The sequence below is a fragment of the Triplophysa dalaica genome, chromosome 16 (assembly GCF_015846415.1).
Source record: "Triplophysa dalaica isolate WHDGS20190420 chromosome 16, ASM1584641v1, whole genome shotgun sequence".
Taxonomy (NCBI): domain Eukaryota; kingdom Metazoa; phylum Chordata; class Actinopteri; order Cypriniformes; family Nemacheilidae; genus Triplophysa; species Triplophysa dalaica.
The window spans coordinates 20956671-20975209 of NC_079557.1; the positions used below are offsets into that span (position 1 = coordinate 20956671).

Here is an 18539-nt window from a genome sequence, read left to right on the forward strand (position 1 = left end):
CTTTGCTAGTTCTTTATAACTACAGAAACAAGCACACATTGGGAACCCTAATGGGTTGGTTGTTCAGCCAAAGAACAAAAACAAAACTAATATTTGTGCCTTGACGTCTTAACGGCACAGGTACAATTTAAAAAGTGCAGCTGACTGTAAAATGACTGTAAAAGAAAATTGTACAAACTGATCGTAACACACTCTATTTATAACGATACGATAGTTATACAACGCTAGTATAGTCACAAAAAAAGTTTACTCAAATATTCATGTTTTCATATATATATATATAATACACCATTGATAATGCAACGGACTGCAATCGATACATATTTCCAAACCCTTCGTCATGATGGCAACTCCAGGGATAATAACATCACAAATCATTTCAGAAATGTGTAACAGAAAAATAATAATAATTGACTTCTGCACACATCACATACAACTTTCACATGACTGTTTCACAGATCATTATTTGCACCGTTAACACAAGTTACAGCTGTATAAAGCAGTCAAAGCATCCTTCAGTGCTAATGTATGCAAAGCTTTATATTAGAAGCAATAAGATGACTGCTTTAGTAGATTGTCAACAAACTCACGTGCCGGTGAACTCATGTGATGAATAAATGATATGTTGTGAGGATTTAAACATGTGTGTTTACAGTTCCTCACTCTCGTACAGAGGGGCAGTATGACGGGGATGAGCGTCCGTGCTCAGAGTAGAAAACTGGCTGATCATGGGAAGCATTTTCACTGGCTTGGGCGGAGGACCCGTTTTATTCAAGCGAGCTATAGAAGAAAAGATGAAACGTTATTTAAGAGCTGGAAACATGACGTGATGTCATAAGAAAATGTCATGTTATGTGTTAAAAATCAGTTTTGACTGTCACAACACACAGAAAGAGAACTTCTCTTACAGCCCACGTCTAGTCTGGCGTTACAGGTGGACATGCCTGCTTCATTGATGGCAGATACAGTGTACCAGCCTGCATCAGATTTAAGCACAGGATCAATGAGCAGACACTGCGTTCCTGATCCATCCTGAGAATGACTGACACACAACAAACACACAACTCGCATTAGACGATTCATTAAGGGAGCTTTCCATCACACATAAACAATTACATTACCCAACAATCAGAGGTCAATTTACTATGAAACCCCATTTGTGTAAGTCTTGAGTAGAGTTTGGTGTGTAAAAGAGAATAATATGCCAGAGTAAAAACACTCTTGCTTCAGTGAAACACCCAATCTCATGCGGAATGACTCATGAAGTCTTTCATTCTCATCATTTAACCTTATGTCCTGTTCAGAAGTAAAGATGAATGTGATTTGAAGCTGTGATGGAAGGAAAGACTGTGAGTGAATAACAACATCAGACTCCGTCCCAATTTATTTACTAAATGATTTCACAGAAGAAAGTTTAACGTGTTTGGAACGATTGCGATAATAACAGTATTAGTGCCATTCAAAAGTTAAGATGAAAGTAAACTCATCAAAACTAATAACACAAATGTAACTATGATTAAAGAACATAACAATAAAAACAAATGTATAAATCAGTTCTGGAAACAAATGGTATGTGGGTACAATCACACTACGACAAAGACTTGAAAAAGTTTATGTTCGCATCTTCAGACTTGAGAAAGATTTCGGTCAAATGACCCTTAAACGTTTGACCGGTTTATATTCTGAAATAATGAAATGGATGTGATCACAGATGAGAACTGACCTCATTCTTATGGGGTCGATGCGCAGCATTTCTTTATCTTTCTTCCAGTAGATCTGAGGGGTTGGAGACGCGGTCACCTTACACTCCAACCTCACCAGATCTCCCTCCAGAGCCCGTGAGTTTCTCATCTTCACCACAAATGTAGGAGGACACAACTGTTCCTGAGCTGAAAACACCAGACGAGAGAATACATTTCTGCCATAACAAGAGATTTACGTAGCAAAACAGAGCCGCTTTGACCTGTGTTAAAAACAACATTTAATCCATCGACATCAATGTTGTTGGATAAAGCAGAAGACTGCTCACCGATGACATCCAAACGCAGCGAGAAGCGACTCTCTCCAGCACGGTTCTTTGCTACGCATTCATAAACACCTACATGATGAACAGTCACGATCTCAATGATGAAGGAGTGAACGCTCTTCTCACACACCAGCATCTTATGATAATCATCCGGCCGGATAGGTTTCCCATCCAAATACCAGGAGATATCAGGGGTTGGCAAAGCCACAACCTGCATGTCAGAAACACAAGCTGTCATTTAGCAGTATCATTTTCTGCATCAGATCATCATTTCTGATGACACGTGTGAAGTATATTTCATTGTGAATGAAAAGGGTTTGCCTTGAAATCAATTCTGCAGAATCGACCCTCTTCCACCGTGAGATCCTGAGGCACTTGAACAAAGCGAGGGGCAAAACACTTCTCCTGGATGGTGGAGACCTCTGTGCCGTCTCCTCCTGAATGATGCTTTCTTGACCTGATCCGTGAAAAGAAGGTAAACAAAATAAATGTAACATCATTCGAATTATACATAGCATCACCTTAGCATCTGTTTGTGAGGCGTTTGATTATTGACTTGTGTGTTTGCAAATTCAAAGTAGGGTAGTAGATGAGGCAGTACAGGTAGTGGTGTCAGTATATTTGAGCATATCTGTGATTCCAAACAATAGATTATTGAAATAATTTACCAAAAGTATAACTCTGGAAAAATATGATAACGATATTATAAATAAGAATTTTACTCACTGAAAATCCTCACCGCAAACATCTTTTTCAAATACACTTTTACAACAAATTGAATTAAACATGCTTTACATATTGAATAAACCTGACTATAGGGGTAAGTTTTCACAATGGGAGATGCCATTAAACAAACAATTGTCGTGTTTTTAGCAAAATCAAAATAGTAAAATGATTAACTTAAGTTTACATAAAATGTACAAACTGTAATTACAACATTAAGATAAATGTGACAACTTATCCTGTCCTGACGTATAAGTAAGGGAGAATCCACGGCTAACCGTGCATGACAGGATTTGATTACACAGCTTGTTGAAATGCTTGATTCTGATTGGCCAGTCGTGACATTTGCAGGTTCGTTATTCCCAGATATCAACCTCTCAAAAATCATTTTGACAGGTTTTTTTGACAAATTAAATATAAATATTTATTTTAATAGCATATATGACACTATATTTACAAATGATTAAACCAAATTGCCTGTTCATGACATCTGTACGTTGTTTCTTACCTTAAAGTCCAAACTAAACGGCTTTTCCTTGTGGAAGGTCTGCATTCGATAAAAATGATCGAATCATATATTTCAAATTCACATTTCAAGTCCAGTTTTTTTCCTCATGTGGCAAGTTGCCGTGTAATAAGCGGGATAATGTACAAGCAGCCTGTAGATTATCCCTTCCTTAATGCACAACGTCTCGACACTTAATTTCAAACGTTGATCAAAATGACTGGAACTCCCCGTGCATTAAACGGTTTTAATGCACACCTTACAGCCAATCAGAATCGAGTGTTCAAACAGACCATGGTATTAATAACATAAATAACGACATCTGCAGTGCAATCTGATTAGACTCGCCTTTATCGTAAAAGTGAGGTTTTACTGAGGCTGTCTGTGTCATAAAATAAACTGTGAAAATATCTTGAGATTGTGTTGCCACCCTTTCAAAAACCATTGACTTTGGGATGAGGGAAGTGCTAACTCATTAAAACACATCATGGCTGTGTCTGAATAGGGCCCCTATACCCTAATATACTGCCCTATTTGAGGGGACATCCATTTTTAGTGGTGTCTGAATTCCTAGTGGACATTATTGAGTGCACTCATTCAATCCCATGATGCATCATAACGGTCTACAACCATTGTACAGTCATGGCTAGCTGCAAGCCATCTAACATGACGCTTGTGCTGAATGAATTCCCAAGTCTCGACAGAAGATGGCGCCCGCAGCGTTTCCAGTGGAACGAGTGTCCGAATTTACCAACTCGTTTTCACCTGCTTCTTAAAGTGGACTATATTAGTGAACTTATGTAGTGAATGAGGGTATGGTGGGCGATTTCCGACACAGCCCAAGACTTCAGCACTTCACAGTTAGTGATGGTTGGTGGTGGCATTGCATAGGTTCAGAACGACGGCCTGATGTCAGGTACTTGTGTAAGATCGTGTCAGAAACATCATGAAGTGCACAAATGCCAACCAAACACATTCACTCTTAAAGCTCTCTGATCTGTCAAGACTACCTGCACAATAATGAGATAAGAGCCATTCGAAATGAAACTCCTCATGCAAATGTACATTTACCATATTCCTCCAGGATGGTGACCTTCTGGAGAGCCAGGCTGTTAGAATAATGCAGAAAATTTCCTTGAATAATCAGCGACAATACATACAATGATAGATCACTGCAGTATAATAACACAGTTATAACATCATGATGAATAGTTCAATGGGAACATGGATTCCACACGTGCTATTTCAGGCCCATGAAGAGGCTCTTATCTATTTAGAGGAATGGCAGGAGATCTAAACAGCACCAGATTATCAGGAACATATACGTGTTAAATTGAAGGCTTGTAAAAAGAAACCACTTTGAGAACATCACCCCAGTTGCCTACTAAACATCTAATGCAGACAAGCCAGGAGTTTTGTCTGGGTGTTGTCCAACAGAATAATCAAAACTCAGTCGTGTTAGCTAAACGTAAAGTGTCACCTTAACATCAGTATAAACACACCCTGAGCTTGAATGAGTTAAAAGTAAGCCAAGCATTCCCGTTTTATTTAATATCAGACATATTTAATAGTGATGTTAATTGGGTGTTCCTACTATACTTTATTTGAATTATGCAGTCGAGCTACAAGGCTGAATCAATATATTTCCACAAAATCTGTCAAAGCTATTCGTGTGAGACAATAGCTCTGTGAAGTGTTGTTGATGACAGTACCTGTTCAAAACCGAAAGAGTTGTCGAGCTCGAAGGCCGAGGCGGCGCTGTCTGGACCCAGCAACCTTCTGGCCATGCGTTCCTCGTAGGACATCTTCTGCTGCGGAGGAAAGCTGTACTGTCAGCGTGATGCATTTGTTTCACAGCAGAACTTTCTTACTAACAGTGTTCTCCAGATACCTGACTGTTCCTGTGTTGAGGAACCTTGTTTTTAAGCTTCTTCTCCAGGTCTTGAATAAGAGCGTCTTTTGAGCCCTGGATCTGTTCATCTGTGGCACGAGACGCTGGTCTGGAAACAGTCTTCTTCAAGATTGGCTTTGGCAAACTATAAAACATGGACAATGACGTTACTCTTGAAAAGCTCAAGAGATCTTAGTTATCTTTGAATGAAGTGTCGGTGTTGTCTCAGATGGTTCAGTTTAAGAGTGTCAATCATACATTTTTTAAAGAGATCAGACTGTTTTGGACTGACTGGACAAATCTGAGATCTAGAGGATGACACTTACATGTTGGGTGTGTAGTTAACGTGAGACACCGGTGGGGATTGCAGAGGCGAGGCAGTTTTCAAGATATCTGGAGATGTCCAGGATGAGGCGCTTGAAGAAGTGTGACTCACCTGCTGGCTCGGAGGAGGCGGAGGTTGTTCTTGTATTTTTGGCGGTGGACTGAGCGACATGGGAGAACGCCTGGGAGATGGAGATTGATGTACGGAAATGCATTTGGGCTGAGCGCTTGCTAGAGAAGGCAGAACAGATGAAAGAAATGCTGCTGACGATTGCTTCTCACTATTTGGAGTATTCCGTACTTTAGGAATTATAGTCACGCTGGAGCACATCGATGTGCGGGCGGGTGCCGGCTGAGCTGGGATCACCGACGGTGCAGCAGTGGCAGTTGGTGAGCTTAGATGGTTTGGTTTATTGATGTCATTGTTGGGCATGTGGAAACTGGACTGGGACTGGATAAAATGACGGGGCCGCTCGTAATTGAAGGCGCTGGGGGGGTAAAGTGTTGGCGTGAAGGTCGGCAGGTCAGCCATGTTAATGGCACTGCTCCTGGGTTCCACCGGTTTACTCAGCTTGCTGGCAGGGAGGAATGGATGTGGAACACTGTTCTTGACTTCTTTTGATGGCGGAGGATGTTTGGGAGTCAATTCGACCGCTGTTGTTTCTGCAGTCGGTTGACCGGTAGATCTGCGTTCACTCTCTGGGATGGTGAGGGATGTGGTAACTTTTTCAATGGCAGGCTCCAACACCCTGTGGGGAAAAATATAACACTTTTGGTGCAGGACATCAGAGTAATAACATTTTCTATGAAACAAATTTTCTCCAAATCCAGATGTTGGCCAAAATAAACCCTTAAAGAGCAGTCTTGAAGGCTGTTTGCCAGACCAGCAGTAGGAAATAGCCATTATTCGATAAAATATATATTTTGCAGAATTAGCAAACCTCACCCTTACACAAGACAAAGGTCAATAGCACCAATAGGCATCAGTTTTATGTCGGGATGAGACATGTCAAGCCATATCCTGTGTGGTCAGCATCAATGATTTTAATGGGTTCTAATGTCTTCTGGCCCGTCACGCTACTGGTGTCTGGTTTGTTACTCAACAAGTTTGTTACTTATGACTACCTTTGAAGCAGATGTAACATGCTACAGTATTTCACACATTCTGACTTCATTATACCAATTAACGTGCTGGCGTCTCTAGCATATGGTTAACTTGTCCAAAAACGAGTTGAACGTATGACGTAGTATTTCTGTGCTCGATTCACTCCGCCAGGGTCCGTGCAGATTTCGGAAGTTTTTCTTAACATGTATTCCCGTTTCGTAACAAGGGTTCTCCCAAAAAAGCACGCCCACACATCATACAGTGAGTGAAAGAGCACGTCCACGCGCAAGCATGCACGCCCATCAATGCAGTTTTACTCTGCTTACGAAAGTTCAGCTGCGTTTGTTGGTCACTGAATTTGGGTGATGGATGTTATATAAACGCTGGATATAACGCTGGATTTGGAGATGCCTTGGAACTGATAGATGGCGAGGTCCCAATGCAGAAACTACGTGTGTAACCTCATCTTTAACAAACCCTTTCTGTACGTATGACACAATGAGTCACTATTTAGTTTGAGCCACTACTAAAACTGACGTTCAAGCTTAAATGGAAGCTTAAATGGAAATGGTTTCTTAAAAACAGCCTTCCACAATCCCTGTCTGTCTCCACAAACGTCCGCCGCATGAAAAACCTTACAACCAAGAAACACTGGCTAACATTTCTAATACTAACATTTATATGAGGAAGAGAATTTCACGTACTGAATATAAAAACCTGAGGCCTTTTGATTAAGAACTGACGTATAATGTGTATAAAGTCACCTGAATGTAAAGCAGTAGTGTTCTGTAGTGTATACTGTAATGGGGTTGATAACTCTGCGGGTTTGTCTCTGTTAGACAGCAACACAGCTAAAAACAGATCATGAAGCGTCGTCTGACAGACGTGACAGGTGTGTGTTCATTTACAGCTACACTAACTCTCAGTTAACCCTTTGGAGGTCATTGTGAATAAAGATCCAAACTCACTAGAACATCATTCACTTCACTGGAACAGATGATTAGACACGAGAACACATTCTCATGATCAATAAAAGAGCATTATTACTACTGTATGAGTGTTGATGTGACACTTTTTTCAAACATTTTATACAAAACTGTAAATATCAAAGAACATTGAATGCATAGCAACACTTTTCATGAATTAAAAGTGGGAACAGTGGGAGAATAATTCAACGCAGCTTTGACTAGCTCTGAACACAAAGTTAAGTTACCGTTGGTCAACGTATGAAGTCAATGTGATTGTGTGATAAAGATAGGAACAAACATTGTCTTTCGGCTGGGAGTGTTTAATAAAGTGGACGTGGAAAATAATTACTACTGACCAAAGTAAGAAATGTGCACAACACACCATGCAAAGCCAAGGACAATGCCTGAACAAACTTCATGAAGAAAGAATAAGACATCGAATCACAAAACAAACCAGTTGACCTTCAGTATCACATCTATAAATCATTCCGTTTTGATCACTGAAAGAGATAATAGACACAATCCACAGCACCGAGAGATAAGGTCAAATGTACAGAGCTCACAAAAATGACACAACTTCAAAATCATACACCACATTATCAACCAAATCAAGCAAGAAAGTGAAGTCTTAAAGACAGTAACAAGCAGAGTAAGCCCTGTATTGAGTTTTGTCTTTCTGGCGGCAGTGAAATGGTTGGAGATGTGTGCTTACCTGTCTGTTCAAATGACTCACAGCATGTGAAGATGGTTTGTAAGGGTTTTATTCTCTGGCATCCGTTCGCTCAATGAAATGCTCTTGGCCTGAATGATGGACACTGTTTATCTATAGAAAACTATGTGAGTCATGAGATCAGTACGCACACGCCCCCAAAATACTCCACCATTCCAGAGACACAACCCATCCAACATTGAGACAATGCAATGAATCAAACATCTAGCTGATGACTTGAACGACAGAATGGTTTGGAAAATCAGATCATTTAAGGTTGTAATCTTTTATAAACGTGCGTATTAGTTAGTGTTTTCCTCTAATTTGACGTTACTTTGGTTTTCATTGACAATTTGGCGAAATGTTTAGATCATCCTGAAAAAAGTTGCTACATACAGAATGGGATGAGCTCACATTTTAATAAACATGTATTATTAATATTATTTAAGGAGGAAATATTGGACATCTCTTGCCACAGAGAGCGTACAGCAGACTTTATAATGCTTTATGTAGGTTGGCTTATAGCTAACAGATTTAGCGATGTGCATGTCCTTTTATATACTGATGTTGTATTTATGTTTCGATTACATTTTATAATAAGATATAATCAAAAGTAATCAATATACTTGTCATTTAACCCATTACAACAATGTTCACATTTTACTACAACCCACATTCATCCTATCGTGGCCCTATCGAGGAAAATTCATGACACAAAACTTGAAACTTACCATCTCAAACTTATCATCTGAATTAAACAAAAAAAGTGTATATTATAGATCATTATAGAACATTGCTTTTGGATCAGTGTTGTTGACATCTTAAAAAATGGTCTATTGAATGCTGGAACACCAGTTCTGTTATTTAGTAATTCCATATAGAGCTGTGGCTCACCTGGAATGATAAGGGACCCCCTGGTTTAGATTATAGTGGACATGTCTCTGGGGACAGAAACTGTACCTGAGGCTTATATTCTGTAACCTACTGTAGTATTAAATTCGCTCATTCGATCGTTGTTGTGTGTGCTGAACAGAAATGACAGAAGTTATTGACCATGGTTGACAGGATCTGAGTTGGTTATGTCCTTATAGTTCATAATTCTGATTTACTCACCCTAAAAGTTGTTTCAAACCTGTATAGATGTCTTTCTTCTGATGAACACATAGAAAGATAGTTGGAAGAATGTCAGCAACTGACATATCTGGGACATCTGACTAAGTTTACATGTGCACTAATGATGCGATTTTTTTTTTCAAAATAAGAGTAAGGATGACATGAGAACATCCTTTATATTAGAAGCCATTATAATTTAACATTTTGTCCACACTGGATGCAACATGTGACAAACTCATAAAGAACAAGTCGTTGTCGATTCTTGTTGTGTAGCCATGGTATTAGCCAGCAACCTACACCTCTCTACAAGCCCTTGTGCTTACAAAACTATACATCCCCTGTATACATCTGAACATTCATTGATAAGGACAGCCGCAAACTCAAGTTAAAGGGATAGTTCACCCACTAATCAAAATTCTGTGATCATTTACTCCCGCTTTTGTCCTTTCAAACCTTTATAACTTCCTTTGTTCCGCAGATAGCAAATTAATAAGTTCTGAATAAAGTTGGTAACCGAACATCACTGGACACTATTCACTTCTGTGCAAGTGAATGGGTTCCATTTAACAACATTCACTGTTCTGTTCTGGAGTGAAAAGAAACTTATACAGGTTTGAAATGACAAAAGGGTTAGTATGGAAGCAAGTAAGAGACATAATGTCTTGAAATTTAACAGCCTGTGAATACTTGATTTTGAATTATTTTACTTTGGAAACCATGTATCTGAATTTATTTGTTTCGAATTTACCTCTATGAAATTTAAATATGAAAATTCTTGATTTCCAATTTAAAAACCTGAATTTAATGCTCACAAATTCAGATACAAAAAAAAAATCAACTTACAGAATTTCAGATAAAATACATTCAGATTGATCAAATTTGATTGCTCTTATTCAGATCTCAAATTTCAAGTTAATACTTTTCAAAGAAAACATATGTCTAATTCGACTGCTCAAATTCAGATCGAAAAATTCAAGTTAAATATTCACATGGTAACATCCGGGCTACCCAGGATAGGAAAAACAGTTGAGCCCAGAGCCCGTCTGCAATTGAACCGAACCATTGAACAGAACCATTGAACCGAACCGACGTCGAATAATAATAATAATAATAGTTCCAAAAAATAATAGCAACAACATACTTTTGTTCTGTAGAGTCTGATTGTACATAAACAGCAAACTTACCGAGCGCCTTCGTTTTCCCTAGAAGTCATCTTCTTAACAGGTTTAATATCCGTGCCTTGACCTCTTCTTGGATCATGACAGACAGTCAGGTTGTCGTGCTCTGATAGGCCGCACGACGTCAGGTTCATTGGTTCGGTTCAATGGTTCGGTTCAATTGCAGACGGGCTCTGGGCTCAACTGTTTTTCCTATCCTGGGTAGCCCGGATGTTACCATGTGAATATTTAACATGAACTTTTCGATCTAAATTTGAGCAGTCGAATTAGACAGATGTTTTCTTTGAAAAGTATTAACTTGAAATTTGAGATCTGAATAAGAGCAATCAAATTTGATCAATCTGAATGTATTTTATCTGAAATTCTGAAAGTTGATTTTTTTTTATCTGAATTTGTGAGCATTAAATTCAGGTTTTTAAATTGGAAATCAAGAATTTTCATATTTAAATTTCATAGAGGTAAATTCGAAACAAATAAATTCAGATATATGGTTTCTAAAGTAAAATAATTCAAAATCAAGTATTCATAGGCTGTTAAATTTCAAAACATTATGTCTCATATTTGCTTCCATAGTTAGTAAATGATGACAGAATTTTCATATTTGGGTGAACTGTCCCTTTAAGAAACTCTAAAGGTTTCTATGTTCAAATGAAACGTTGAAACCTCTGTGGACAGAACAGTGGTCTTCTCACAACACATGCTGCACCCTGAGGTAGAATCTTAGCATCACACAACAACAGCTGCTAAAAGAAGTATAAAAACACAGACCCAGACCTCATCTGGGCCTTACGAATCACTCTTCGCCATTCAGTACTGTTTGTGTGTTTGACATCTCTTACCCCGCCAATGGAGTTGTGCTCTCTTCCTCAGAACTGTCAGGCCATTCGGGAGGAGGAGGGATGAAGGCAAGATCATCCTGCTCAAGTCCAGCTGAGCTTACATCTTCATCTCCCATAACTTCCTCTAGATCTTCAAAGAACACCATGAGATGAATACACATTAGTTTGCTTTCTTTTACATTTCAGACCTTTTTTGTGAAATCTGATTATTTATGATGGTTTACTTTCCATAAATCATGCAGTCAAGTGAACGAAGCTCTCCCTCTCTCTACGAGTTTAACATGCACACATACATAAGTGAGTAATAAGGCATATGTCAGCACGAGCCTTTCTTCGTCGGGTTACCTGTATAGACCTCAAGCACGGCACTGCATGACACGGATCCATAATGATTTGATGCTGTGCATTGAAACATCCCAGAATCTTCAGGATACGCCTCTGTAATGACCAAGGTGCACAATTCCTCTGCAATACAAACCAAAAGAAGTTAAAAGTCAACACATGTTTGTCGCTCGGCATCTATGTGTCCAAAACAAAAGTGTACTAACCGGGAACAGAAGCTGAACTTGCCTCTGAAAGCAAAACACGAAAAAAGCGTTGTTAGTTTTTACCGAGGATAGAACTACACTTAAGTCATAAGTGCTAATGCAGTGGTGCTTTCTAGCAGCTTGACGGATGTGGTTACTATGAATTTGGCTGAATTTCAGGTACAAGTGAAACATCGCATGAGCTTTTACTCACTCTTTCTAAGAATACGAAAGTCTGCTGAGTCGATGATTTGTTGATCTTCTCTGTACCAGGACATGTGGAGTGGAGGAGTTCCTCTGATCCGGCACTCCAGAACCACCAGCTGACCCTTTACTGTACTCACATCATGCAGACACTACAGACACAACATGATCGGAATATCCAGCCAAACTATTAACATCAAATCACGGCTAAAACAGACCTAAGAAATATCACCTAACTGTTGTATTACCTTCACAAATGTTGGAGACACTCCAGTATTTCCAGAACACTGTGCTGAGCTCTGAACCTACACAGTGAATAAAACCAATTGCTGTAAAAACTCACAGTAATGTACTGTTTTCCTTTGAAACAGTGATGTGCTGTAGAAAATAATGTGTAATGGAAAATATTTCAAGTAGTGATCACTGCAGCACTGAGAACTGAAGGTGGGAGGGGTTGAAGGGGAACTCGGGCAAAAAAAAGATAATTCTGCAATTAAATGGAGGGATAAACTACTTGAGGAAGAGTAATTAATGCAGAATTTTCATTTTTGGCCGGAGTTACCCTTTAACACCACAAACCGCAAGTGGGAGGAGCTAGGGCCGTAAGAAGGCTGGATTTCACTCAGTGATTGAGAAGGGCAGGAGGTATGGACAGTGATGAAAACACTATTAAAAATTACATTGTCATCGTAGTTTAAAGTTTTTTTATCACAACTTGCATCAAATGAATATGCAATTAAACAAAGCAAAACGATTTTTTTAATGAGTAAAGCATGTTTTGGTCCACCTGAAGTTCAATGCGTGGTGAAGTTACCGCCAGCATGGCATAATACAAGTTTCAACAAATAAACATTTGCAGTCTAAATGTGTTAAAATGATCAAGGTTCACTGCTGTTCTGACATTTTGTGCTACCATCAGATTGTGTTGCCCAGGGTACAAAACACAAAAAACACAAAGTATCAGGCCACCAACTGTTGTATGTGGGTATTGAGATTTGTCCAGCAGGGGGCAGGGGTTGTACATGGCGCACTGTACAAGGCTGTGAAGAAGCGGAGTGTGATGCACGTCATCATTTTGTGTGCATGTCCGAAGCTGTGATGGGTCCTCTCAATAAAGTGACCATCGAGAATTATGGCCTCGCAAGAAGCAACACCAACTGTGAATTATGAACCAATACTACAACACACAACAATAAATAAACCAATCAAAATCCTCTGGAGGTTTGTACAGCCCACTTACATGTAAAGTCCTACCCACTTGCGGCTGACCCACCCATTTACAGCTGGCTCCGACCTTACTAAATTTGCGCTGTTGTTAATTTACTGGTAATTTTCAACAGTAATCTTACTGTATTTATGTAATACGGTTGTGTACTGTATTTTGTAGAAATGCATTGGGGGCTGTCCTATAACATCTATTAACAGTGCCCTAAATGTTTTCCACCAATGCTTTCATTCAAAGTTTGCTTTTTATATTATTCAAAAATGTCTTTCAAAAAATACAAAATATTGTCCCATGTATTATTTAAGCTGTGCCAAACATAGCCCTGTGCTGTAATAACTGAGAGCTCAAGCTCTCATCACATCACAAAAAAAATATTTGAAAAGGTTTTGTGATTTATTTACAGCAATGAATCCCAGATAGAAAGCAAACAGTACAAGAGCCTTCAGATGAGCATGATATGAAACATCATCACACAAAACTGAACAAATGAACTTGATAAACATCAACATTGTGTGTGTGTGTGTGTGTGTGTGTTTGCTTTGTTCTCACCATCTGAGGGCTGATGCAGACGGGATGTACTAAACTGGAGTGTCTCTGCTGAAGCACTGTAGTGGAAGAGGAGGATGATGAAGATGAAGACGACGTCTCCCGTGAGCATGAGGAGATTGTTAGAGACATGGTTGAGGTTTTTTTCTGGACTCTGTTGACAAATACACCACAGCTTGATAACATGTGTGAACACAGTTCTATATACGTATCTAATGCACATGTATTCAAATAATCATCCTAAAGCTGAAACCAGTAACTTTCGCCTCTCTATCGCCATCACTGTTTGAAACATAAAACTGCATCTTACTTTCCCACATTTTCCTTCAAATCTGACTGGAAAGCTCAGTTTATATATTGTAATGTTAAGCTTTAAGATAAGGAGGAGTTTTTCAACACTGATTGTTTATGTTCTGATTTTTGTAGTTTGAGTTTTGACCAAAAAGTTACGAATTGAAGCTTTAAGATTTAAGGGGGACAAAATAACACATCCTGGCAAAATCGTAACTAATTTACGCTGTGGCTGATTTTGTCTGTATGAATTCAGATCATCTTATATTTAGATTTTTGAACGATCTGCCAGTGACCTTAGGTCTAGGGGCGGGGTTAGGGGTGTGGCTTCAGTGTTGCATTTTTTATAGTAACCGTTTGTGTTGTACGATTCACATTCGTGAAATAAGTACGAATTTCCTGTGATATTAGGTTGGACTAACTGTATGTTAAAATGCTCTCTTACTCTGCCATGTTTCAGATGTCTCCAATGAATATAGATGAGCCCAGTAAGATGGAGACACTGAAACATACAAGAAAATTAAAATTAAGTAAAGAACAACTCGAAATAATTGTGTTTTATTGCAAAGGAAAAAGTGAGAATCTGTTGTAAGCTTGTGCACAAATACTCCAAGATTGACAGACTTTCACGAAGTTTCAAACAATCTATCACAAGCACCCTTATTTATCATTTCTTATTGTAATTGTAGTCTTTGTAGTCTACACTAAGTAAACAAGCCTGTGTTAACTGTAGCTTACCATATGATCCATATGGCAATGCTGTGAATTGAAACTCTTTACTTTCCTTGCATTGGTACTCAGTAAAGAAACCTGAGCAGAGCTCTGGGCTAATTTGGTTGTGCCGTCTGTGTGTTGGATTTAGAAACACATGGTACAGGATAAATCTTTCAGGTGTCTGGCATCATCAAAGTGGTATTCCAAATCAACAAAAACGTTTTGATCAAACACAAACGTTTATCTTTCACTTATTAGCATGATGAATTACTGATGATACGGTGATCATCAAAATGACATTGTGCATAGTGAGCTGGAACATGTGTTCACGTTGTTCTTACATATAATGACAATCGTAAGAATCATGTCTTAAAGGGACAGTTCACCCAAAACTGAAAATTCTGTCATGATTTACTCAACCTGAAGTTGTTCCAAATCTTAAATGTCTTTGTTCTGATGACCATAGTGGGAAACATGACAATGGTAGTCAAACTGTTTGCCTTCCTACATTCTTCAAATTGTTCAACTGAACAAAAAGTTGTGCAGGCTACAGCAAATTTGCTACTATAGTCAATGGGGACCAAAAACTGGTTGGTTACAAACATTCTTCCAAATATCTTTCTATGTGTTAATCAGAACAAATAAATGTATACAGATTTGGAACAACTCAAGGGCGAGTAAAGGATGAGCATTTACATTTTTTTTGGTGAACTGTCCCTTTAATTAACATAGGACCTAAAATAAAAAACAAACTCAAATTAATGAGAAACAAATTCCAATATTGTTCTGTGACAGAAACATACAAATTTACCTAAATTATGCTCAAAATATTTGCAACATATACGTACATCACACATCTATTGATATTTGATTATGGCTTAAAGGGACAGTTCACCCAAAAATGAAATTCTTCGATTATTTGCTGACCCTTATGTCATTCTAAACCTGTGTGACTTTCTTTCTTTTGCAGAACGAAAAATGTTGGTAACCAAACAACGCTGAACCCCATTGTATGACCACACAACCACTGAGACATTTCTCAGAATATCTGCTTTTGACCCACATGAGAGTACTTAAATGATGAGAGCATTTTTATCTTGGGGTGAACTATCACTTTAATGTCATGGAGCCAGAGGAGCATGAACAACATTGATGCACACGAGATGTCTCAATATCACCACCAACGCCAGCTGTATTTTGGGCACAACCGTGTAATGTCTGTCCTTCAAACACGAGCAAGAATACAATCTTCTTTATATAAATGTGAAGACTATTTTACATAGAGAAGTCAACGTTAGTATGAACACAACACAAATATGGCACATCACAGCTTAAGAAGCACAAGATATCTACACAGCTACTTAACATTACACCTGTTGCTCAAAGCAGAGCCTTACCAGCGTGTCCTGCGTGTGTGGAGGGACCAATCAAAATTCCACTGGGTTGACAACAAAATTATAAAGTTGAATTTCCCCACCTCGTTGTCCCCGTCCCCTCCCAGAGAGTGTTTCTTGCTCTTCTCTTTAGACTGAATGTCTTCTTCACATGAAGAGGAACTGAGAAGCGGGGACGATAGGTGAAAACACCGCGCAGCCCGACTGCAGGTTGTCTGGTAGGTGTAAGGCATAAAGCGAGGAAGTAGTTCAGACCCGTCTCACATTACGGTTCGTCCATCTGACACAGCTGACTCCACACTAAACGGCTGAACTAAACACTCGCGTGTCAAATATAGACCTCATGCTCTCTGCCTCACTGATGCAAATAGCACATGCAAGAAGCAAACATGCAGCAATGATATCTAAACACTGTTAAGCCTTCTTTGTTGGGTAGTCATCTATGTTGACAGATAAATACTGTGTGTTTATGGCACAGCCGAGAAAGAATGAAGTTGTAAGTTACTTCAGATGGCTTTTAAGGAGAATGAGAGAGAAAGGGATTGCGAGGGGAAGTGACATCATCACTGACCTCAGTTGAGTGGGGTTGGTCATCCATGAAGAGCGCTGATGTGAGTTTGTGAGGTTTACAAAACATGAACCAGGCGTAATTCAAAGATTACAAAAAGTGTGTTTATTACATTTTTGTCATTTTGCTTGTCTGTTTGAGTTTAAAGTCCCCCCAAAATACTCCTCACGAAATGAAAATGAAGAATTAACATCAGATGACCATAGCTAGTGTTGGCATTAATGGTTTACAGTGGTTGCCATGGAGATGCTGATATGCACATGGATGGCTCACTACCTCCAAAATCATCCTAAGCAATAGATGGTATGACATTGTTTTTTTGGCCACAACAAGAATTTCAGAGTCAAAACCGTATAACCGGATTCTATCCCCATAACAGGTTTCAATGTATTATGACGTAAACATATACTTTTTTAAAATAATTTAATTTTAATAATAAAAAGTTGTTTTTGGTCTCAATCTTATATTGCGAATCAACAATTTGCTAGGAATGTTGCTTCATTGATTTGGGATTATGAAACAAGACTAATAGCATATTGGTTAACTTCAAAACACAGGAGAAAGACAGGCCTGACAGCGCCTCCTGGTGACCATTTTACACAGACTTCTTTAACTAATTAAATGTATAAGCACCAAACTCCTTCTAAGTTAACACAGATTTTGCAATAAATCCTCTCTGTTTTTTAATGAAGCATTTGTCCTCAGAAATTCACAAAGAATCTTAATTTTAATATTAACCACAAGGCTTTTACCAGTGTTTATGAGAGGCATTTAAAGGGTTTCTATGGAACGATATTCCGGACATTATTAAAATGGAATTGCAAATTGTATTTGCAATTGCGTTTTCAATTTGTGGACGCATAAAATGTGACATAATCCAAACTCAATTGCAAATCGCGCATTACCGTTTGCATTTTCGTTTAAGCAAACGCACACTGACTGCCAAATTTCAAATGTAAAAGCAAAGTCCGTTTGCAACTGTGTTTCCCATATCTTACGAGTTTTGACCCGGTCATATTTAAATGGTAATTTCAATTAACACGTCTGTTTTTTCACTTTCTCAGCGTCGCGTGTGTAGCCGGCCAAAACTCAAACGGAATCGCAATTCCCTTAGTATTTCCATTTCCGATGCCTTACACGGAAACCTGTCAATCAGTGGATTATCAATCGGAGTATGCTATGGGGCGTGTTTGTGTTGGGAAGTGACGTCACTCACAGTCGACGGTCAAGAAGCGATGCCCTGAAAATCCGTGTGTCGTTCGTTCTTTTCATATTCAATTGAGATTTCAAAATCGGAAAATTAAAAAAACAGTTTGTTATTTCGTTATTCGTTTATAAATGTAATACCAAAAAACAAATAACGGGTCATTTTTCGTACTTTTGATTTAATGCTCAGATCAAAAATAGGAAATGAAATAAAGGGGGCACGACCGATTTTGATATTTAATTTGTTCGATTTGTGTGAATCGGAAGTTATCTTCGTGTGTGTGTGTGTGTGTGTTGCACTTGGAAGTTTGCCGCAATGGCAAAAAGTTAAAACAAGCCTGAAAAACCTCAACCTTGCAGTGATTGCAATTTGCAATTCCATTTTAATAATGTCCAGAATATCGTTCCATAGGTTTCGTTGTTACAGCATTACCAGAGATAAATGATTGCACTATATATTTATTTTTGTGTCTAGATCCCTTA

General features: G+C 38.7%; 1 protein-coding gene across 4 annotated transcripts; it reads right to left on the minus strand.

Moving 5' to 3' along the window:
* Positions 1-257: 257 nt before the first annotated feature.
* On the minus strand, positions 258-17538 carry myot (myotilin). Of its 4 annotated transcripts, none has more exons than XM_056770147.1 (17): positions 16286-17538; positions 14620-14676; positions 13887-14037; positions 12361-12417; positions 12123-12264; positions 11930-11953; positions 11727-11846; positions 11382-11511; positions 5472-6218; positions 5146-5290; positions 4967-5062; positions 4326-4363; positions 2348-2483; positions 2030-2237; positions 1724-1889; positions 909-1042; positions 258-780 (listed from the first exon to the last, which is right to left on the minus strand). In XM_056770147.1, exons 2-17 carry the CDS (start codon positions 14625-14627, stop codon positions 650-652), a joined length of 2433 nt encoding a protein of 810 aa, XP_056626125.1. In that variant the 5' UTR covers positions 14628-14676; positions 16286-17538; the 3' UTR covers positions 258-649. The 4 variants fall into 4 exon arrangements, with proteins under 4 accessions (XP_056626125.1, XP_056626123.1, XP_056626122.1 ...); XM_056770145.1 differs by having other exon boundaries at positions 4967-5065; positions 16366-17537; XM_056770144.1 differs by having other exon boundaries at positions 4967-5065; positions 16286-17537.
* Between the last annotated feature and the right edge of the window lie 1001 nt (positions 17539-18539).

What these genes read in the sequence shown, in the direction of transcription:
- myot (XM_056770145.1), bottom strand. An exon ending in AAGTTCAGCTTCTGTTCCCG is followed by an intron (nt 11,847 to 11,929) that starts GTTAGTACACTT and finishes TTTGTATTGCAG; the next exon opens with AGGAATTGTGCACCTTGGTC. An exon ending in CACCATCCTGGAGGAATATG is followed by an intron (nt 2,484 to 4,325) that starts GTAAATGTACAT and finishes TTCACGGATCAG; the next exon opens with GTCAAGAAAGCATCATTCAG.